The sequence below is a fragment of the Triturus cristatus genome, chromosome 7 (assembly GCF_964204655.1).
Source record: "Triturus cristatus chromosome 7, aTriCri1.1, whole genome shotgun sequence".
In the NCBI taxonomy this organism is placed as follows: Eukaryota; Metazoa; Chordata; class Amphibia; order Caudata; family Salamandridae; genus Triturus; species Triturus cristatus.
Genome location: NC_140590.1, coordinates 400,370,329 through 400,395,455, shown reverse-complemented (window position 1 = coordinate 400,395,455; position 25,127 = coordinate 400,370,329). Strand labels below are relative to the sequence as shown.

General features: G+C 44.6%; 1 protein-coding gene across 6 annotated transcripts in view; it reads right to left on the bottom strand.

Moving 5' to 3' along the window:
- Positions 1-13,197: 13,197 nt before the first annotated feature.
- Positions 13,198-25,127, bottom strand: part of LOC146809787 (uncharacterized protein ZSWIM9-like) — a 126,677-nt gene continuing 114,747 nt past the window's right edge. For all 6 annotated transcript variants that reach the window (XM_085616643.1, XM_085616639.1, XM_085616642.1 and 3 more), the window contains one exon: positions 13,198-23,435. In XM_085616643.1, coding sequence (XP_085472769.1) covers positions 22,067-23,435 — 1,369 coding nt within the window. In that variant the 3' untranslated portion in view covers positions 13,198-22,066. The remainder of the gene's footprint in view (positions 23,436-25,127) is intronic.

Genomic DNA, 25,127 nt, shown 5'->3' with positions numbered 1-25,127 from the left:
AGTTTTCGGTAAAAAAACAAACAAAAAAATCCTAAAACTTTTCCTTTCCAGCTTCGGAGCCCGTGTCTGTGCATCCACGGTGGAAAAAAGAATCTGAAGATGGTGATTGCATGGAGTGGTTTCTGGGTATGACGTCATCCAAGAGGGACAAGGGATCAAATGGTCGATTACTCATCGACACACAAAAACATTTTTTTTTTTTTTTAAAAGAGAGAGAGAGAGACAATGACTTAGACTATAAATTCCAGACCCGATCACTAGATGGTGAAATAATGCACAGCTAGTGACTAATACTGCAAAACATTTTTGCGGAAGTGACTTTTGGATTGGTTTAAGGGGATAGCTGATCAACATCTGAGCAACTCAGCTGCTCCACCTCTGAGCCTCTTCTGTACATCAACTTCTTTAGAAAATCCTCTTTTCCAGCGACAGGAGACCTTACTAGTCACCGACAAAAAACTGGGCTTTCAAGGGGGGGGGGGGGGATATCGTCCCTCTTCATCCAAAAGCAGCCAGAGAGGGACTACAAATTACAACAATTCAACAGTCAGACAGACCAAGTGTGCGACCAATTGTAAGGCTGAATGCTCAACAGCTACTGTAGTGTGCCAGCATAAGGGTTTCAAGGGAAGCACAAGTCCAACGCCAAAGGGATTCCACAAAGAATAATTCACTAAAATGTTGCTCATGGAATGTGATTGTTCTCAGCAGTAAGGTGGGGGAGAATGAATTTACAACTTATTTGCACAACTTCGATATTTTGCTTTTGCAGGCAATCTGGATGCAGACAATGACACCGTTAGTTGGCTTCAAAGAATATCTTAATGAAGCATGTAAAGTCAACAAGACAGAAAGGGCCACAGTGGGGCTCTCGGCTTACATTGCCACTGACATTTTGTGGGACCAAGAATACTTAGATCTGAGTCGCCCTTGGATTCAATGCATTAAACTCTCTGCACCTATTTCTTTAGATAAGCAGTATGCGTAAATAGTCTTCAACTTATACATCCATCCAGGAAAGAAAAGTATAACAGACAAAATAAAGACATTGAGTGGCCTGCTTACAACTTTTCAATCATCTTACGCCCAAGCTTGTTTAGTGTTGTCAGGGGACTTCAATATGCATTTATTGCAACGTTGCCACAAGGAGCCCTGCAGCACCCCCAATCAACGCAGGACCAGCATGCGATACCGAGAACATCACAGGAAGGCCTGCATCAGTGCGCTAGGAGTCATTGGTGTATATATGTTAAATGGGTGTAAGCCTAAGGCCCAACCAGCAGATTTCACAAGGCTGCTACATAAATCAAACGCTTGGATTACACACTGGTAGACATGAGCCATATTCGATGATTTATTATTTCAGCATAATTCCAAAGATGGAGAGTGATCACTGTCCCCAGAGCTTTGCGCTAATGACCTGCCCATTAAGGGCTTCAGTGGCAATCGGTCTATTAATGTTTCCCAAAGCCTTTAATCTAAGGCATCTCATACTGAAAGACCCGGCTGCAGAAAGGATCATGACTTTTGCCGTTGCTCTCTTGGAAGTATAGTCGCTGCGCCTATTTCAAGCTTCAACTCCCTCACAGGCTTCGGAGGACTTAGTTAATAATCTTACTTCTGTATTTCCAATTAAGTCCACCCTGATGCAAAGCCATGGTCCAATGGGGGCACAGTGGTTTTCTTCACGACTATTGAAGAAAAAAAGGCATCTTATAGGGAAATCAGATGGGCACTTAAAGTCAACCAACAGCCCAAACAAGAAACCATAACCAAAATTTTTGTAAGGAGGCAAGCCTACAAAAAAGCAATATGGACGGCAATAAACACTTATTTGACATGCATATGCACCAAACTGCTCCATGAGAGCAAATAAAAAAAATAGCAAACTGTCTTGGGTCAAGATTAATAAATTAGTAAATGGAAGGCAACGTCATTATAACGCCTGCATCACTGAAGTGGATTGGTCCACCCACACTGCTGCAGTTTATACTTCAGATGGCTACAAGATCTCCCGCAGAGCCCGCACCAACGGAGTGGGGGGAGGAATCGCCATCATCCACAAAGACTCCATCAAAATCTCAACGAACACCGAGGACACCCACATCACCGCCGAGCACATGCACTTCCAGATCCACACCGACCCCAACACCACCCTCAGAGGAACACTCATCTACAGACCTCCCGGACCCCGCCCACAGTTCAGCGACACCATCGCCGACCTCATCAGCACACACGCCCTCGCTTCCACGGACTACATCCTCCTCGGGGACCTGAACTTCCAACTCGAGAACAACAACGAGGCCAACGCCACCGCCCTGATCGACAACCTCACCAACCTCGGACTCAAACAGCTTGTAACGACACCTACTCACGCCGCTGGACACACGCTCGACCCCATCTTCTCCGCAAGCCCCCAGGTCTCCTTCAACCACACCACCGAACCCCACTGGACGGTCCCCACTGGACCGACCACAGATGCGTCCACTTCACCTTCAGGAAACCCACCACACACCACCCAACAGCTATCGCGTCGCTGCTGGGGCAAGGTCACCGAGGACCAACTGACTACCGCCCTGAGACCACCCACCGACCCCATCGACCCAGACACCGCCGCGACCAACCTCACATAGTGGATCAACAACTGCGCCAACACCCTCGCCCCTCTCAAGACCTTCACAACCAACCACACCAACAAGAAAGCCGCCTGGTTCACCGAGGACCTCCGGATCTCCAAGCACACCTGTCGGAAGCTGGAGAAGAAATGGCTCCACGACCGAACACCAGACAACCACACAGCCCTCAAGAGCGCCACCTGCAGACACCACCTACTCATCAGGACCGCCAAGAAGACCGCCTTCAAGGACCGCCTAGACAACAACGCACACAACACCAAAGAGCTCTTCAGCATCGTAAAAGAACTCTCCAACCCCAGCTCCAACACCAACGACATCCCGCCATCTCAAGACCTGTGCGACTCACTGGCCACCTTCTTCCACTGCAAGATCACCGACATCCACGACAGCTTCAACTCCGACCCCCCCGCACCCACCACCGAGTCCACCACCCCTGCGACTACCACCCGCACCAGTCGCCTGACCGTCTGGTCCAGCGTCAGCAACGAAGACACGCTCAAAACCATGAACTCCATCCACTCCGGATCTCCATCGGACCCCTGCCCTCACCACGTCTTCAACAAAGCCAGCACGACAATCACGCCCCACCTGCGGAAAACAATCAACTGTTCCTTCGAGACAGCAACCTACCCAGAAAGCTGGAAGCACGCAGAGATCAACGCCCTTCTGAAGAAGCCCAAGGCGGACCCTAAGGACCTCAAGAACTTCCGGCCCATCTCCCTGCTCCCTTTCCCGGCAAAAGTGACTGAGAAGATTGTCAACAAACAGCTGACCCGCTACCTCAAAGACAACAACATCCTGGACCCTTCCCAATCCGGTTTTCGCAGGAACCACAGCACCGAGACCGCCCTCATCGCCGCCACTGACGACATCAGGACCCTGATGGACAAAGGAGAAACAGCCGCCCTCATCCTCCTGGACCTATCAGCAGCCTTTGACACGGTCTGCCACCGCACCCTATCAGCACGCCTCCATGACACCGGTATTCAAGAGAAGGCCCTGGCCTGGACCACATCCTTCCTCTCCGGCAGAACCCAGAGCGTCCGCCTCCCACCCTTCCGCTCCAAAACCACCGAGATCATCTGCGGCGTCCCACAGGGATCCTCCTTCAGCCCGACGCTGTTCAATATCTACATGGCACCTCTCGCCCACGTCGCACGACAACATAACCTCAACATCATCTCCTACGCCGACGACACCCAGCTGATCATATCCCTCACCGAAGATCCCCACACCACCAAAGCCAACCTCCACAGAGGAATGAAGGCTGTAGCCGACTGGATGAAGGACAGAAGACTGAAGCTGAACTCAGACAAGACAGAGGTCCTCATTCTCTGACCCACCCCATCAGCCTGGGACGACTCTTGGTGGCCCACATCGCTAGGCACAGCCCCGGAACCCACGGACCACGAACGCAACCTGGGGGTCATCCTCGACTCCACTCTCTCCATGACCAGGCAAGTCAACGCCGTCTCCGCGTCCTGCTTCAACACCCTCCGTATGCTCCACAGGATCTTCAAATGGATCCCCCTCGACACGAGAAAAACCGTCACCCAGGCCCTCATCACCAACAGACTCGACTACGGGAACACCCTCTACTCAGGAACAACAAACAAGCTCCTGAGACGACTCCAACGTATCCAGAACGCCTCGGCCCGACTCATCCTCGACGTCCCCCGCAGCAGCCACATCACACCCCACCTGAGAGGCCTGCACTGGCTCCCTGTCAACAAAAGGATCCCCTTCAAACTCCTCATCCACGCACACAAAGCACTACACAACACCGGACCCACTTACCTCAACAACCGACTCAGCTTCCACACCCCCACCCGAAGCCTCTGCTCAGCCAACCTCGCCCTCGCCACAGTCCCCCGCATCCGGAAAACCACTGCCGGCGGCAGATCCTTCTCCTACCTCGCCGCCAAGACCTGGAACACTCTCCCCACCATCCTACAACAGACCCTGGACCTGCTGGCCTTCAGAAGACTCCTCAAGACCTGGCTCTTCGATCAGTAGCGGCCCCCCCCTCCCCAGCGCCTTGAGACCCTCTCGGGTATGTAGCGCGCTTTACAAATGCAGTGATTGATTGATTGAGATGAATCTGGCCCACTATTGAGTCCACAAACTGCTCACTATAGCCCTAACCTGTCAAAGCTCGACATCTCCACACCACCTTAGCCAACCTACACAGAAACTCGCAAGCCAAGCTGTAACTACTCGGGTTCAAAGAAATTACCCATTCATTGACGGCAGAGCACGAGCCTTAGCCTGCTCACCGGAGGACCCAATAACAACTACAGTACACTGCCCCTTACTGAACCATTAGCAGGCTATACGAATCTTGAAAAGACTTCTGTCTGAGGAGGCTCAAGGTCTGAACAGGCCCCCAAACGCTATATCTGGAATACAAATCCTTCATTTTGGGCCACCCATTTGACACTGCTGTGTAACTATGCTGAGATCAGGACTATCCATTTACGATTGACAGACTCCTTATTTCCAAAGGCAGCTGGACTTAATGTATGGTCCAGGAGTCAGAGCCCATTCAAAGGGACGTGCGAAGATCTATGCAGCGAGTCATCAGCAGAAGTGAAGGAATCGCAAGAGTACGGACTTCGGAAGGAAGCTGCCAACCAAGAAGGAGGCGGGACCCCGGAGGCAGTTTCACCGCGACATGGAATGGGGACTGAAGGAAAGTGGGTTTCTGTTGCAGTAACCCCCCCCCACACTTTTTGCTAGACTACTGATGCACTTTGACTTGATGTGCCCTGGGTGCCTGCCAATCACGTTCCCAGGGCCTGTGTTCTTTACCCAAAACTAACCCAATTGGCATCTCTAGCCACAGGTCAGCCCCTGGTAAATGGTACACCCAGGGCACTGGGAAGACCTCTAAGGGCTGCAGCACTTATTGTGCCTCCCTTAGAGGCCCTGTACATATATATATATATATATATTTTCTCTCTCCCCCCCCCCAACCCCCCCCCCCCTTTTGCAGGCTGCGTGTTGTGGTGCAGAACAAAGTGAAGAGTTAACATGGCACACATCCCTGCGTGCCATACCTACGACCCACTGCCCTGGCATAGATCAGTCACCCCTTTAGCTGAGTGCCCTATACCAGTGATGAGGGTACAAGTGCATGAACCCTCTACCCCTACAGTGTCTAAGTCCATTCTTGGAGAGTGTAAGTGCAGTGCTGCCATTAGGAGTATATGGTGCTAGGAGCTTGTCATTACGAACTCCACAGCACCATAATGGCTACAGTGAAAACTGAGAGGTTTGGTATCAAACTTCTCAGCACATAAAACCTACACTGATGCCAGTGTGGGATTTAATGAAAAATGCACACAGAGGGCATTTTAGAGATGCCCCCTGAAAAACCACCAGCCTCTGGTGGGTTCCCTGACTGGTACACACCATTCTGCCACCAGGCGGTAAACATTAGCCAGCCCAGAAGGTGTAGTCACCCTAAGGTCAGTAGCTCATTGGCTACTGACCTCAGGACCCCTAAAACGCCCCATAAATACAGTATTTAGGGGGCAGCCCTGAACCAAGCACTCAGATTCGAGCAACCTAAGAAGAAAAAGGACAAAAGAATACGCCCAGCAGAGGAGACTGCAGAGAACAACTGACTTGGCCCCAGCCTTACCAGTCCGTCTGCAGATTCCAGAGATCCTGTGCCAAAAATCGTCTTGTCCTGCAGCCAGCGACCTCCAGAACCCCTGGGAGGATTGACTGCCTTCAACAAAGACCGGATCTCCTGTGAACAGCAGCTCTGTTTAGAAGAAACACCAAAGAAAGACTGCTAAGGAAAAAGAAACCAGACGCCTAGAACCACCACTGCACCCGTCGCCTATGGCCCGAGTTCGAGTGGCCCACCAGTCCCAGCAAGGTTCCCCAGCACTCCAGAATCCGAGTCCACCGTGGGTTGACCCCCCCAGGACTCCCTGACATCGATCAGGGAGTCCTGGGTGAAATCCGACCTCAAAAGACCCCCCTACATCCAGCCGCCCTGCGTCCTGGAGAAAAGAACCTCAGGTGCACCTACGTCCCAGAGCCCTTCAACTCACCTGCCCAGCTGTTGGTTTCTCCCAGAAGTCTTCCTGGACCGAGCCTGCAGCTAAAAACCCAAACCGAAAATCTCCATTGAAAACAGGGCACCCGACGCCAAAACAGCACCCTGCACCCAGCCACCCTTGCGCCGCTGCAGATGCACTTTGTGTGCTGAACCGGATCCCCCTTTGCCCTGAGCCTAACACCAGGAGCATGGCTCCCAAAACCAAGTGGCCTGCTCGACAGCAGCCACCAACCAAAGGACCCCTCCCATTGGATAACATTGGGCCTCAGCACTCTGCACCCGGCCGCCCTAGTGCCTCTGAGGGAGTAACTAGAGTGCATCCTTGACCCTGGGGGACCCCTGATTCTACCCCCAGAACCTCAACTCCCACTACCAAATACTTATCTCAAAACCAATAACACTATTTTCTCAATAGGATAACATTGACTGTTTTTCTTGGTAAAGTTTCTAAGTGTGGAGTTTGAAAACCTAAAGAAATGATTTATAATTGCACTATTTAACCAAAACAATTTTACTTACATGTTTACAGGAAATGTCCCAGAGTAGTATCCAGGTATACTACTCTGAGTAAGAAAAGTTATCCAAAAAGTAACTTACCTGGGATTTTACTGAAAAGCCCATTCAAGTCCATGTACTGTATTTACAAAGTATTGCATTTCTCTGCAACCATACTGTAAGTCAAAACAAAGTGCATATACAATTACAATTCAAACTGTTTACAAACTGCATTGCTACTGTAAAGTATTTATTGTTTACCTGTGCCAGGCTGGCTTGGTTCTAGAAAATAAAATCCCTAAAAGAAAATTTTTATACAAAAACAAATGGTCTGAAGTTCAGTCTTAGAGTGTGTGAATTCATTTGCTGACTGAGTATGTACAACAAATGCTTAACACTGTCCTCTGATACTGTCTTGCTGCTCGACCACACTACCACAAATAAAGAGTGAGGTGCTATCTAACTTTACCTCTGCCTACATTTGGGGTTCCACTGGACTCTGTGCACACTATACCTTACTTTGGTATAGTATATACAGAGCCAGCTTCCTATAGGGACGACAGCAGCGGTTTCCTGGATCAACAGACCACCCGAAGGGGGAACAGACCATGAGGCATGGAGAGACTGTGAGATGTTTATCGAAAAACGAACCCCGCTTGCATCCCTGCTGTCCTGGCCACACTCCAAGAGGAGCGTGGCTAATGCAGGTGCGTGATCGGGTCAAGACGTTGGGAAGGCAGGTGGGTAGTTAAATGGAACGGGAGACCGCAGAGAAATAACTAATGTGGTCAGAGACGCTTCTATTTCCTTTTCACTCAGGTTAAAACTTGTAGCGCTGTTAGCTCCTAAACGGGCATTCACTTGTATTGTGTGCAGTTCACATTCTGTTTAAATCACAGACAAGCACTAGTCCTGTTAGCCCAGAGTAAGGGGACTACAGCCCAAAAAACACAGTGAAGGTGGTGGTATTTCCAAGGAAAAGAACAGGTAACTAACCTGCATTTTTGTTTTACTTTCCTTCAAAGTAACTGGTAGAGAGATTCTTAGTTAAGGACCTGGAAACAGGAATTTATCTTACAGACCTTACCACCTACAACTACTGTAGCTCAGACAATAAAGCAACACTGTGGAGATATCTATTACATCTCTATTACAACCTGAAAGAGAAAGTATTACATATGCATGCCTTACCAACTCTATTACAGACTCTTGGTGTGGTAGCATACTCCATCCGAGATATATATATATATATATATATATATATATATCTCGGACGCACAGTTTAACCCTGCAAATTATAGACTGATTGCGTTTACTGATATGGAAGCAAAGAGATACGCCTCTTAGCTATTAATAGGCCTGGAAGCTTCGGTCAGAAAAAATGATTCCAAAAACTCAGTCCGGCTTCAGAGAAGGCGTAAATACAACTACAAATCTGCTGGCCGTCACCTTTCTCGCAGAAAAGGCAAAAGCAAAAACTACCAAACTCTTTGGCTGCTTTTTTTTACCTGAAGTCAGCCTTCGATAAGGTCCCAAGGGGATGTCTCCTGAGAAAAAATGGATCATTGAAGTGTGCCGTCAAAGCTATTGGAAGCAATCATTAATTTATACACCAACACTTGGGTACAAACCAAGGTCACCGATGGCCGGAGAATTACCTACAAGATTAGCACCCAAATAAGCATGAGGCAGTGGTGCGTCTTGGCTCCCTGCCTATTTAACATTACATGGCCGACCTGGAGAGTAATCTGGCCCAAAAGGTGAGCGACTCCCCCTAAGCTTGCCCAAGAACTGCTGTGAAGCCTCCAATACACGAAGGCATGGTTTTGTTTAGTGAAACGCTGCTCGGCCAACAACGCCTCATCAATCAACAGGTATTGTGCACTCAAACACTGCCGCTGGAATTAAACCAATATAAAATTAAAGTGGTCTTCTTCTCGAATTCTTTTTAGAAAACAAACTTTTTTTCACCCGGAAAACATCTGGTCAAATCCTCGAACTGGTCAAAACATATAAGTATCTAGGAGTGCACATAGATGCCCCCTTGACTTTCAGAGAGCAACTCTCTTCCAGAAGAGCCACTGCGAAACCCCCCCTTTTTTTTTTGTTGCATTTAATAAAAAAGCGACTCAGTAATTCGTACCATCATCTACTTCAGGTTATCGCTGCAAAGTTTCTTCCATCTCTCACTTAGGGCTCCGAATTAATGAAAGGGAGCGATGTCACCACTTTAAACTCGCTCCAATTGATCCTTTCAAAAAAGTTAATTTGCCCTGCCACAACATATCTCGCAATCTCAGGTCAGATTGGAGTATAGCCTTTTTATCAAGGACCAGTGAGGAATGGAGTTCTGGTTAAATTGTGTTGGAGGCTTAGGTCATCTACCCCAGACACAGAATTTCGCTTGAGTTGGCTGGAAATGGAGAAGCAGCCATACTGTAAAATCCTTGTTCCACCGCTTTACAGCAGGTTATGCATGCCCTAAAACCAGCAGAAGCATGGAATTCAGAGATGGAATATTCTGCCTCCGAGTGAGTAGACAAAAAAGTGGAAAAACTTTAATCCCGAATCTTTGACAAGGCAGACTTTAGTCACAAACAGAATTCCTAGGCAGTCTTGTCATCATATGGCGCCTGGGACCCAAAGTCATATTTGACTTCCCATTTTTCAGTGACCCTGAAACACGCACTGCTGCTCATTCACCTTGGTGAATTTCCATCAAAGGACTTTGTCCCCACTTGGAAACAGTCCTGGTCAAACAGCCATTGCCGCTTATGAGGATACAATCAAGAAAGTATTCTTCACATAATTTGTATGTGACCCAGCCTTCTATCCCTCAGGCGGAAAATGGTATGCCCGGCTTTAATGCCCCTTTTAATTATGTCCTGCCATTCCAAAGTGGTTGCCATTTTGAATGGACATTCAATTCAACTGTCTTGTAAGGCAACTAAGTTCCTGCTTTTTCCTCATCCAAGCAGCTGTCCCAGTAAAAAAACAAGCATTTGCAATACAACAGGTCTCGCATTTACGCGAGTTTGAGCTATTGGCATTGTTAATGACTGCATTTTATTTATGTTTTGTTTTTTGAAACATCATTAAAACGCACTGTCATTTACAATGCCAATAGCTTAAACTTGCGTAAATGCGAGACCTATTGCATTGCAAATGCTTGTTATGTTGGATGTTGCGTTGAGGTTGTGTCTCAGGCACAACCCAAGGCCAGACACACCAGACACTCATGTTACATGCTGTTAACTGAAGTGAGGGCCTGAGCCACAGCTCCACTTTACTGAACCAGTCACATGACCAGTGACACAGGTGGTGGATGGGTGCAGAGTCAGGAAAAGTGTATGCGACAACCCTCTAGGAGATGGGGCTGTCCACAGAACTTGTCCTCATGGACCAAACAGGTAAATAAATTTACATTTTGAGAAAACGGCATATAGATAATCAATAAGTCAGAATTTAATAATGAAGCAATGGATGTAACTCCTGCGGCTCAAACCACGCCTTGACTGTGACTGCAAAAGGCGTGATAATAAAATGAGTCAACACATCATATGCTCACTTAAGCGCCATTTGGTATTCATTGATTTTGCAGGTACAAAAAAAAAAGCCACCAACCGCCCTTTTTCCACAGATATTGCTGGCTGCTGGTACATTAACGGTACGAACACGAGAACGGCGCGAAACCATTTAAGTCTGTAATGGAATCAACATACAGCTCAAAGGGCTCCGTTGTTTTAGCCCAAGGAAGTTACACCCACCTCAAATCACAGCTGTGCAGTCTGCAAGTATGATTAATTCCGTTAGGAATTCTGGAGAAAAAAAAAATCCACGCATCTCGCGTTACCCTGATGTCGCCTCGGTTTGCCCCCTCCCTACCCATGGGCAGCCTTATGTTTTTTTTTTGCTCGCTCCTTCGCTTCCTCCCTTCACAGCTGAGTGCAAAATTGCTCTCCCCTGAAATAATCCTGTTGCTTCTAGCAGCCTCGCTCCTGCTTTCTAGAAGACACGTCGCTACCTCTGGCAGCAAAGGCACGCCCGCCTGATTCAAAGAGAACGTGCGTCTGAGCCCACCAAGAAGCCATTAGGCAGCTGCCACGGGATGCATCTTGGCACGTACATTTCACCAGACTGCCAGGCGCACGCACAACACATACATACAAGGCGGCAGAGCGCGGATTAGGCTTCGGGAAAAAAACACAAAGGGGCGTGGAAAAAGGAACACTCTTCAGAGATATTCGCGGACCCTTCTTCACAGGAACGGTAAGAGACTTGGCAAGGGGGGAATTGAACGGGGTGTCAGTAGGACTGAAAAGGCGCAATCTCCTCAAAAGTTTTGCTACTGTGTGCTGTTATCTGTGGCGGTGTCTGCTGCGATAAAGATTCTAATGCAAGGGACGCTTTTGTGCGCGTGACAGGCGTTTCAAATTGAACATTCAGCTGCCAGCTCCAAGCCGTTGACAACGCTGAGAATAGTTTGTGGCGACGAGAGAGAAATATTGCATTTGAAATATTTGGGGCAGAACAGCAGAAGGGAGGAAATGGTGGGTGTGCAACACAGACGCCATGGCGTCCTGAAGACGCGGATTTATATATTTCGTTTGTGTGCCAATTGTCAGGAATTCATTTAAAAAACAAGCGCACGCCATGACGAGACGTATTTGCTCGACTTTTTCTGCCGAGCCACTTGGACGGCCTCGCCTGCCAAAAGGTTTCTTGTCTTTATGGGGCCATGTGTTTGGCCCCATAAATATAAGAAACCTTTTGCGACCAACGCAAAGCAGGCGAGGCCGTCCAAATGGGACGGCTCGAAAAGCCAAGCGAAAACGTCACCGGCACCTCTTTCCCAATGGCTGGCCGCTGCATTGCAAATGCTTGTTATGTTGGCTGTTGCGTTGAGGTTGTGTCTCAGGCACAACCCCAGTCCAGACACTCACGTTACATGGTGTTAACTGAAGTGAGGGCCTGAGCCACAGCTCCACTTTACTGAACCAGTCACATGACCAGTGATACAGGTGGTGGATGGGTGCAGAGTCAGGCAAAGTGTACGCGACAACCCTCTAGGAGATGGGGCTGTCCACAGAACTTGTCCTCATGGATCAAACAGGTAAATAAATTTACATTTTGAGAAAACGGCATATAGAGAAGCAATAAATACAGAATTTAATAATGAAGCAATGGATGCAACTCCTGCGGCTCAAACCACGCCTTGTCTGTGACTGCAAAAGGCGTGATAATAAAATGAGTCAACACATCATATGCTCACTTAAGCGCCATTTGGTATTCATTGATTTTGCAGGTACAAAAAAAAAGCCACCGACCGCCCTTTTTCCACAGATATTGCTGGCTGCTGGTACATTAATGGTACGAACATGAGAACGGCACGAAACCATTTAAGTCTGTAATGGAATCAACATACATAGATAAGAAACCTTTTGCGACCAACGCAAAGCAGGTGAGGCCGTCCAAATGGGACAGCTCGAAAAGCCAAGCGAAAACGTCACCGGCACCTCTTTCCCAATGGCTGGCCGCCGTTTACCATAAACTGTGACGCCGGCCAATGGGAAAGAGGGGTGGGGCTTAATGCCCCTTACTGAAAATACCGTCAACACTAAATCTCGCCAGCGAGACTGCGCATGCGCGCAGCCTTACTCTAGCGAGACCTAAAAATGAGACCCTAATGCAAGGTTTGCGTTTTCAAGAGAGGGCATTGTGGGCCACAACCTGAATACTTCTACACAACCTGAATACCTCTATTTACCCATCAGCATTTTATGGAGCCCAAACGATTCTATTTAACTGTTGTCAGCTGTCGCAATGGCACTTCATGGTTTAGTCCAACCATAGGCATCCATATAATAATCTAACTCAAGGAACTCCTAGAGGAGAAACCGCCGGTCTCTCTGCAACATGGAGTACTCAAATGCTGTAATAATTTGTTTGTACATAAGCACTTTAATAGAGAGAGAGAGAGAGAGAGAGACAGAGAGAGAGAGAGGTTTAATATCATTAAATCTATTTTTCCATTATCTCCTAACAATATTGTGCCCGCATGTTAGAACAAGTCACTCCAAAGATATGCAATTTACCTGAACGGTAGTTTCCTTTACAGGTACTAGTACTTTATGCTGCAGTTTCTCTGTCCAAAGGATAATTGGGAAGTCTTTAACCATAGGGGGTGTTTTCAGGAATGATGTATGGATGTCATCAATTGTTTTTTTTAAATTGAATGAATATATATTGCAAAGATTTTAATTAATTTGGCAATAAAGATTATTCATTCATGCCTTGCAATAAAGCTCTCCTTAGGCAGGCTGATTTTGCTGCTCCAGTATTCTGGGCTCATGCAACACCCTGAATTAAAGTTCAATCAAAAGACGTTCAAAGAGGGGCTGAGCCATCTTTTCTATTTCTTTATAGCTCACCTCCGAGTCAGTGAGGAACAGCTAAAGCCGTTTTGTCCAGTCCTAAAAATGGCAGGTCATGCACCTAGAAAACATTTCCTTTTGAGACAAACATTAAAGCACAACAAGGATATACCCAAGATTCTAAAATCGAAATGCTAAGCTTCAGCACCATAGGAGCATGAGAAATGCTGCCATTTCACGCTACCTGTTTACCTGTCCATTTAACTATGTTCCCTCACAATCCTAAGAAGTACCAACAAGAATATTTGAACAATATCTTGTCGAGGAATAACAAAGTTCATATTTGAGAGGTAAATAAACAGTTTATTTTAGAAAGAATTTTTGTAGAAAAAGGAGTTAAAGGAGTGTGTTTATCAAAAAAATACTCCGTGTTTATCTAACAATACTCAATAAATCTACGACTCATGCGTCATTAAATCTGTTGTATTTTTAAAGGAGAACTCTTTGAGAGCTGTGTCCCATTGTGATCTAGATGGATAAAGAGAGGCCAACATACTGAAGGCAGAGCCAGCTGCTGTTTAGCTACCACAAGGGGCCTTGAACTCTGTACAACTGGATTTAGGCACTTTCTCCAATTACCGAAGCCAGTGACTTTACTGTAGCCAATGTATTGGACATATTATCAAAAGCCCTTATAAACAGCATCCGCTATGTGTTACAGAATCACATTTCTAGATGGCTTCTGCTACAGCACTAAGTGACTTATTATACAAATCTTTGTACATATGTGAACCAGTTCATATCTCTCTCTTTACAGGTGGACTCTTTTGTAATATGGAAAGTCAAGGAGCAGGAACAACTGCCTACTGCACTGCCAGATTGATATGATTTTATATAGCACCTTCTGACAGTCTAATATCTTTATAATACTGTGTATAAGGTATCAAATGGAGGAAATTGAGGGTTTGTTTGTTGCATTCTTTCACTGGCAAGAAAAGAAAAAAACATAAGCATTATATAAATATAACTTAAACATGAATATAACTATCCTCCCAAATGCACGCTCGCATAACAGAACAAGCATGTGGTAATTATGTTATAAAACACCCTTTATGAATGCATTGATAATCTGTCACTTGCAAACTGCAATACACTGCCCAGATCCAAGGATAAAAGAGAAGCACAGGCAGCTTGAAGACAGAAATACAGCAACATCTGAATCCTTAACTTATTAGTCTACCTGAAGGCCCTGGGAAGAAAGTCCTAAACAAGGCTTGGAATACCTGTGATACAAAGTTTCCCTCCACTGAACTCAATCTGCAAAATCAAACGAGGTGCACCTCATTTCAATGAAATGTAAGAAAACAGAGCTTTACGTGCTGCTGAATAGGGGTGCACACACAGTGCTATCTCAACCATAGATTGTCATACTAGGCCATGACGTGACTGTCGGTCAGTACCAAATCTCTACAGTTCGGGGATACAGGCTTTCCTACTTCCACTCGGAGGACAGCCTGTATAGGGGCCCTCCCCAGTAAAATCAAAACATTCCCTCATGGCTAGGTTTTATCCTTTAGTACATGTAGTTTGAGTGCTCATATATATGTGACTAGACAAACGTCCTCTTGCCTATAGAAGAGCATGAATTTGCTGAAAAAGTGTATTGTCTTTCGACCAATCGCTCAAAAGTAGAATAAATAGTGGCACTCTCAGACTAAGGTTTTGCACTTTGAGGGGACTGCACAAGTATGCTGAGAGACATCTGACAAAGATAGGGCTGTTGCATATGACTGGAAAGAAGACAGGGACTATGGAGAACAACTTGCTGCTTAGACTTTACAGTAAGTGGAACTGAACTGCATGGAAAAGAGTGGGCCCCAGACTAGAAGAAAAATTATAAAAGGGCCAGATTGGGGTAGCCTTGATGAACTTGCATAGAATCCACAACACTGCCACTGGCCATTATCACCATCCAGGAGTCAAAGAACGACAAGGTCAAGGAAACACCAACGTCAAGAAACTGCAGAAACACTTTAAGATATTAGAGAGAAGTTTTAAAATCAAAGGATAGCCATTTCTGCACCCTCCTACAAGGGCTACAAGTTATTTACCTATTATGATAGATCTTGGAATTGTGTTGGTTTGGTTGGAGCCATTCTCCTTCAATTGGGAACTGTTAATTCTCTTCAACCCTTAAAGTCCCGGAGCTATGGCTTCTCGAACATGTGGTTAGACCCTGACCCTACAGTCGAGTCCAGTTCAGACTGGTCAAACCTCTAGGAACAGGCAGCCTGTCTGGTCCCACATTACCCCTGCCAACCAAAAACCGTAACTGCAGTCCACTCTGAGATACAGGCAGGAGATGTTTGGCTCCCCTTGGGGATACCTTACTTCTACCTCATATCTGATGTCCTTGTTTGCAAAAACTTTAAATACAGACTACCTATATCCAGCTCAGTCTTGAACTGCATCCAATTAGAAACAGACTACTGGACTCCTCGAGGTTGTATTGAATGATACATCGAAGTGCCCGAAACCTTTTTAAAATCTTTCATGGGAACCTTATTCCAAGAGTTGGGTGTTTGACTTTGAAATGTTAATTGAACTTTGGGACTGTTTCGCTGGGATACATCTCGAACCTCAAGTTGCATAACCTTGCGCCTAGGGTCCCTGAAACAACAGAACAGTGGACTATACAAATAATAAACAAGTTAATCTGTCTGGCCCAACCAACCCCAAATAACTGATGTTAGTGTTAAACCCTTTGAGACAAGCTGCCAAATTTTCCCAAAGAACCTGAACGCTGTACCCCAGGACAACACTGCCCATAGAGTTCAATGGTAAGCAGACATTTAGCACAAAGGCGAGGCAGGGTATTGCTCATTTAACAGCCATATTTTACAGCCACAGAAATAAAGAGCAACTCTCCATAGAAGATATAGCACTGACTAGACACTGAGTTGTGTTCTATTTGCCATGTCACATACTATGTGAGAGTGATTAAATTAATGACATTTGTATAGCATAAACCTAATCACACAGGCGGAGAAGCAATTCATAAATAACAAGAAGATACAGAAAACTAGAGCAATAAAAGTATTTACAGAGAAAGGGAGAGCAGCCTTAGCCGGATTGGTGCATGCTGAAAAGTTGATGTTTTAAGAACTTCTGAATGGCTAGGAAATTAAAAGAAATTCCAAGTACTTCACGTAGATTATTCCAGATTGTAGAAGCTAGGCAGAAGGCCACATTAGTGTGTTGGATGTTTTTGGGAATTCAAGTAAGAAACAGACCTCCTACTAGTAATGTCCTCCCTTCTTATTGAAAGAGGTTGGACTGCTCAACTTCGCCAACCATGGAGAGTTAACTACCCAAATCAATACTGGTGATGGTGGGATACCAATTTTAAATGGCAGACCCTGCCACCAATACTGGCAATAAAGCACTGACTGCCCAAGAATGGACTGACACAGTTAATGCCTCTGATGAATAACTTAAATAAAGTACCATTAAAGATGTTTCAAACTAAGTTTCCTGGTCTATATATGTGCATACATAACTTTACCCCATCCCATCTTGTCAGGCATATCTTCCTATTTGGATGCAAGAGGTTAGAACTTTCATCTGGCTGACAAATCCCACTATAACATGTACTCTAGAAGTGGCAGATTCTTTATCATTCTATTGCAGCAACACATTGCTTCAGGAAGAGAATTCGATTTGCTGGAAGTCATAAAGGAAACAAATTAAGACCTATCTTTTCTATCGTCAGAATTCTGGTACCATAATAGACTTGCTCAAAGAGATCCCATATGATAGAATGAATGGTAAAAATGTAGTCAGTCAGTACCCTTGAACCTACTATGTCTAGAACCAAAGGACTCCATTAGCCTTTGGACCTGCCAGCACAGCTAATGATATTACTCAAAGTGTCCAGCCACTCAGACAAAGCAATACCCAAGCTGTAACTAGTGAGGCATCTATAATTATACATTTTAGCCCTTCCAACACCCATTCACTATCTTGCTTACCCACCATAAGTCACTTGTGGTGCATGGATAATAACTCTTCTCCAACTGGAGTGCCACCTGCCTCCAGCTTCCATTGTAACACTTTTATTCAACGGCCTGGCTGCAACTGCTTTGGAAACATTAGAAGCCAGGGCAGTCTTCTTTTTCTAAATTGCCTTTTACAGCTTAACTAGAACAAATGTATCTGTCCCTTAGACACTGTTTTGTGATCAATTAACCAGATAGGCCTAGATGAACATCTCTTCTAGATTCCCATTATTCTCTTCTCATAGGTCAATGGCAATATTAAATTCTTCAGTGACTAAAGAATGAGTCTCTGCCCCCTCCTATGTAGTGAGGTATAACAGTTCATTGATTTCAACTTCCTTCTCATTGGAGTGGTCATGTTGAGAAAGTCATCATATCACCTCCTTTCAACAATGAGCTTTGACTCCTATCTTTCATGGAAACCTTGTACCCTGGTCATACCAGAAACACACCATGAATGTGTGGGATGAAAGTCCAATCCCAGATTTACATTTTGAGAACAATGCAGTTTGGTGGTACACTACACTCTCACTGGGCCACCATTCAGTCAGCTCTTAACCCTTCTGCTACCATCCTCGCAAAAGTCAAATTATGGATGTAACCAGTGTAACAATTTTGGATGCATTAGTTACCTGGTACTCGGGACAAGCACGGGCACTGCGTTCCATGAATATTTACAGAAACTGAATAGATAATGCATCTTTACGGAAGGCTTCTTGCTTAGTTTAGGATGCCTAATGCATACATTTAACATACCGGTTTGTTTACAGAAACTGAATAGGTAGCATCTTGACAGAAGGCTTGGTTTGAATTTTGGTCCGGATACCACTCCATGCGGGCTCAACTGAAGTAATTTGGAGCACTTTTAAAAATGCATATCAATTTTAAGTGATAATATGGTAGACTGACTTATCCAGGTTTACCTGGGAGATCCCCCTGTGCGTGCTAATCCATTTTTGGGAAGTTGTCCTTGGAAGTAATTTGTGAGACTTTTACATCTATGAGATTCTTTTTGCCACAATCCTTTGCATGCCACTATCCACTTTTTGAGTTGGTCCAGGATATACTGTCTGACATTTGCTAGCTTGTGGGAAATTCTGCCCTAATCCTTTGGTGTTTTTGATTCATAGTTTGTGTCTGTATGATGACCCTGCTCTAAATATGCTCAGGGGTCGATATGTCGACAAATAAACATAGGAGGACTGAGTTTTTAAGAATCTGATGGTGGATATCAACACTTGTTTCACAGGTGTTGATTCCAAACATTCTATTGTCCCCATCAGCCACATGTATACATTTTTGTACATAGCATGAATGCACTTTTTATTCCCCCATATATCACTTTCACAGGGCTATCATCTGGTAGGAGCACCGTGAATTGATTCATATTTGAATTGATTCATATATTCCTAAATGAGATATGTATGAATAAATGCACTAAAAGCACAATTGAAACTTACTCATTTGAGAGGTTTTCTTCCATTCCCAGTACAATACTATTGCCGTGGAAGTCATGGGATACACTTCTCCCATAGGGACCACTTTATTATTTACCAGTTATTTGTTGGCAACTGTTCCATTGAGGCACTTCACTAAATAAGGAGGGTGTGTTCAGTTTGCCCATCGTTCCTATCATCAGCCTCCACTCAAATAAGGATACCTTACCATCTCAGGGAAACCACAGTCATACGTTCAGTCCTTCCAAGGCTTCAAGCTAAATAGGTCTACACCACAGTCTAATAGCTCTATTACCCACCGCAATGAAAGGGGTTGTGGAGAGTTCAAGTTACCTATGCAGCCCCCAAAAACGTAAAAATAATTGATTGAATAGGTTCTGCATTACAACAGATTACACAGACCCCAGAGGTGCTAGTTCTAAACAGACCTATCCCTCGGGAGACACAACGTGCAGGCTCAGGCCTCATACAGCAGAGGTATCCTTCAGTTGTCTGAGATTACATAGACACTCGCTTTTAAACAGAAGCGCAGTAGCCCAGTCTTCCTATTCCTTACAAGTTGAGCCTCAAATGGCACAGCTGTCTGTAAAGTGATATACAAAAAAAGGCAGAGACGTAGGATAGAAGTTATCACTGAGGTGATACAGGCCGGGAGGATTTGTTAACAGAGAGTAGAGCCATCTGAGACTGAGCAGAATATTCAGCCGATGCTTCGGATAGAATACAACTACTGGATGACCTAGAAATGACAAACTCAGTCCTCAGACAGCAGGGCTATCACACATTACACAAGTTGGGCATACGGAGGCCTTAGTAGAGATATCACAACATAATACTGCTCGTATTGCATGACCAATTAAACATACTATTGATCAACCAAATTAATTGTCCAGGCTCACTCTGGGATCTGGGAGTAAGTAATCAACTGAAAATTCATTTGAAGCTAAGCCCACAAGCTGCTGTCACAACAGATACCATTCCACTCCTGCTGTCCTTAGACCACCATTTATCAACCAAAGATACATTCTCAGAAGAAGGAACATACATATCATTATGCCTAAAGAAGGGCAGTGATCATGGGACAGACAGGCACATGTCTAGCTCACAGATATTTTCCAAAACTAGATTCTGTCAGCAAGGTAAATAAAAACCCATAACATGCAACCAGGCACTGGCATGGTGAGAAGTCAACAACTTCCGTAAGATCAACAGAAGGCATCCCAAGAAAAAATAAAAAGCTCCAAAGACTTTAGATGAACCAGAGAAGCTATTTCACAACTGCCTCCAAACATGGAATTTCTGCTATTGCTCATACAAAAAAATATACCTTTGTTATATAGGTTTAGCAGCAGGGAACGACCAACTACTGCCCCGCCGTATCCATTCACCTCAACTTGAAAGCAAAAGCCTGATTAAAACAATTTTCATTTGTTGCCCATTCTTGAACCACACATGGGTCCTTCGTGGTCAACCTTTTGTGCTCCATAACTGCCTTTTGTGTCATTTTATTTGTATGCTTACAAATCTGCAAAGTTGTATAATTACTATACAGCCATAACAGTGTTTCACAACACAAGTAAAGAATATTTTAATTTTATACTGAATAACCTTGTTTGCAAATCATCATACCTTAACCTTCTATCTCACAAGAATTCAAAGATAAAAAGGAAAAACGTAAATTTTGGCTTTAAAAAGGAGGACTTGTGGTTAATCTCAATTCACCTTTAATATGGACAACAAGGCGTCAAACTACAAGGACACTTTCAGATCCAGTACTTTTAGAGCAGTACTTCCTAGTGAGGGACTGTGGGAGAGTCATTGGTGAGGGAGAAGTACAATTTGAGTATTTAACACAATGATACTCTCTCCAGTCATGATATCACAAAGGTATCTGCTACTTAAAGCAAAATAATGTTACCAATATCCCTGACATACTGCCAACATTGACTCTGGTACTACACCACTGCCTCAGAAAGTGCATCTGCAGCACAGCAACAAAATGGTTCCCTGCTGCAGCCTTGGCGTCCGCTACCCCTACAACATACTGCTTTCTATAGCCACATTATCACCCAAGAAGCTCCTGACAGACTTCCACAATACAAAAGCTGTATGCGACCAGCAGGCCCATCACCGTGAGCAATAAGGACGAATACCCCTCAGCACAATCAATCACAAGGTTCTTCCCCATGTCCTTGCTGTGATGGTAGTGTCAAATGTGAGACCGAGGCTACAGACTGGTGGCATGGCCCCCATCTTGGTCAAATCACAACCTTCATAAAATAATGATTCTCCCGAACTACTCCACTCACTCTCTACGTCCTGAATATTTATATTTTCAGTCATCCTTTAGGAATTTGGTAGCAGCATTAACAGCATGTCTTTCTAATTGGTTTCTCAGCTGGATAGAGCACTGTGTGCAGTTTCATTAGGTATCTTCCTTGGTGTACTTATTTTGCATTATTTAAAGGTTATAACATGGGTTATTCTCCACATACACCAATGCGTAATGGTAGTGTCTTCTTTATGCTATCAGTCATAGAGGTATTAGGGAGCTTTGTTATGAGTCACAGTGGAATTGTTAACCACTAGAAGGGGAAACAGATCATCGAGGTTTCTATTAAAACAGCAGTGGTAAAAAGACTCTGACCACGCTCAAAACATGATGAGGTTTAGGCGAGCTTAGCCACATACTCTTAGTTTGCAATCAAACACAAATATGGTATTCCTAGTCCCAAACTGCAGAGTACAACATCTTGCAGCACAGCATGTACTATCATGCTCTATTTCGGCAATAGCAGTCTTCTCAAATTAGGCAAAATCTTTCAGGCGCACCTAATACTTCCTGTTTTTGAAAGATCATCTTCTGCTGCGGAGAGGTTTCTCCATCAGTACTTCACTCTGATACCGATACTTGAACTTGCATTTTAAGTCCACATAGAGGTTTGCAATTACCAGCTGAAATTCCTCATGACTAGTGACTCTTTAGCAAGACAGTCATGTTCTTTTTGAGAAGCTGCATGTCAAATAAAGGACATTTTTTTCGGAGGCGGGTGGCAAAAAGGTGTCGACAGGGCAGGAGGCTGGAGGTATGGATAGTACAGTTGCAAGAGGTCAAGCTGTGGTCCATGAAGAATTCAGAGACACCATCGTTCAATGTAAAGCCTTCCTTAGCCTGTCTGATGGTGTAAGCACCGTGCCGGGCAAATCCAAGCTCTTCTTCAATCAGACTAGCTGGCTCTGGTTTACAGATGGCATGGTAGCGTGTGGCCACCTCATCCTCAGTAAGGCTTTCATTCTCCCCTTTGGGGTTGTGCATAATTACCAGGACTAAGACACACTGAGCTACTGTCGAGGAAGACTTGACGGCCAGTTTCAGTTTCTGCTGGTGTTCTGTGATCAATTCACTACAATCAACTTTCTTTGTGTTCCTGGGAGCCCAGTGCGGCACCCACATCTCATGACATGAGTTCCAATGCTCCCTGAAGTAATTCATAAAGGACTTTGGCAGCATGGCATCCATATTTTTCACGGCCTGGTTGTAGGCATTTTGTGAGGTGGCTGACGTCAGCTCCACAAAAAGAGGCCAAATCTTCTCAACTTCTGTGGACCCCATCTCTTGTGCCTTCAGCAAGAGTAGGCGTTCAACTTGGGATTGGCAGATCCGGACCTTGGCATGTGGCAGCAAATCTCTTACCACAGCTTTGTCCTCCACCGCCACACCAAGTATCAAGCAAGTCACCTTAAGCTTCATATCTGGCACACTCTGCACTAGTGACACCAGGGTGAAGCGTAGCAGGTCAGGCATCTCTCGTGTCAAGCAGTAAGCACATTCCCGTCCCTGGCCCTTAGAATCTATACAAAGAACAGTGTAGAGATCAAAGTCATTGTTCACATGCATCATTCGGTCAAAGATGAGTGTGACGGGGTAACTCTGACAGAGGGACTTCATTACAGAGGTGAGAAAGAAGATGGTCTTGATGACAACTTGGTCATCCATGAACACTAACTTGACTTTGGCTCCAGGGTCATTAGTGAAGAGGGCATCTAAAGAATGGAGGGTGTCCAAGACACCATTGTCTCGGTTTTTGCAGTAGGACACTAAACGTTTGACTTCTTCTCCACAGATAAATTGCTTAGAGATCTTGTTAGTGGTGCGTACAGGTAGGCAGGAATTTGCAAGCAGGTATCCCTTCTTAAAGTAGTAGTCAAACTCAATGGGGCACAGCAGATGGTTGTGGGTCAAGTGGCATTCAGTGATAAGAAGACAGTCTTTGTTTTCGCTCATCCTGAGGACGATGTGGGCCTTGCAGCCAGTGATCATCTTGTGGTCTTTCTTATTCCTGCAAGGAGATCAGGAAAAAGAAGTCCGTTATCTTACATAATATTCTTAAGGCAACTCAACATTTCAGAACTGGAAACAAGTAACAATAAACAGCCCTAAGCCCCTTTGATCAACATCATCAGCACAATTTGCTCATCATAATTATTTGTATTTAAAAAGGTACTCAGCTATCCCAATCAATATTGTATGGCTACCCTTATGAGTAACAGTCAACTCTGTTCTTTCTTTCCGTCACCACCTCCACACAAAACTCCCCAAAATGAACTTTCACAGTCCTACACCCTCTGCAATATGAGGACTGCTGTTCAATGCACCAACCTCAGATGCTTTATTATTTAACAATCACGGAGAGAAGGACAATGGCTTTTCACTCTAGGTCTGTAAAGCAAAATCTTTATTTCGTAACTAAACTAAAGATACAAGAGAAGATGAGAAAAACGCAAAAAAGACCATATTACGTCTGTACAATCTTTTGTGTTATACCTCTATCAGCACATGTTCATATCATCTGCGGCTGACCAAATCAAATACTTAATGAGCTGTGCGGTCTCTAACACTGTAGGAAAGTCCTAACATCATATTTTTAAGTACATCCTTTCAGATGTCTGATTAGCATCATCCACTATAAACACAAAAATGCCTTTAACTAATGTATTCCATCCGGCCATTTCAGACATTCATATTACCTTTGCAGATGGCCAGATATTATGATGTACCAAAACAATAACTATGTGGAATATGCAACTTTATATAAAGACTAAGTTAGAACCCAGTTCACAAATGCCAGACTGTTAAACATTTTCATGAGTGATGCAGAAGAGAGTCCTTAATTGGATGATCCGAGTTACTTAAATTTATCACAACTAATATAGTTATCCTGTGATATCAATACCTTATTTGCCTCCAAGTACATAAAAGCATCTGTCCTTCTTTGGGCCACCAGATACAGTTATATTTGAACACCATGGACATATAGAATATTTACTGATAAATGCAGTAGACATATTTATTTTCATGCTTTGTTGTTCTGGAGGGACACATTATAGTGCTAATTAAATTAATTTCATTTAAGGTACTAGCATGAGGATATGGACGTATAATCACACGGCATGGCAGAGGAAAGTGGGTGTGAGCCCAATTATGCCAACCTCATTGTGGGATGGTATGAAAATCATTGTGCTTGGAATTGTGGTAAGAATGAGATCAAGGTCATTTGGCATGGACCAGATGTGCACACTGACATTCAGCGCCCTACATATAAAAAATGATTTGAAAGGGAAAACATAGTCCTCAACAAACAAAAATGTAGCTTCATATAGATTTTTTTAGACATTCAATTTCAAACTAAAGAATACTAGGTGCAAAAAGACTAACAAACGGTTACTGGAATTTAGTGTGCTTCAGAATCTCACTGTGTAAAAATATTTTCAACTAATCACTAAGCTGTGTTTCATCACTCACTACTCCACTAAACCTAGTGTTTGAGGTTTTATGTAAGCAAACAAGAGTACCAAGCATTAAATGTGGCTAGAAATGCAAAACAACTATCGATCTTGAGGGTCACAAGGATGTGTGACGAAAGCATAACCAGATTGTTTCCACATCAAAAGAGCATGCTCCGATCAGATAAATGATGCATGTCAAACATACCTGCAGGAGGGATTTCCCGTGCACGGGAGCTACCAAAGAG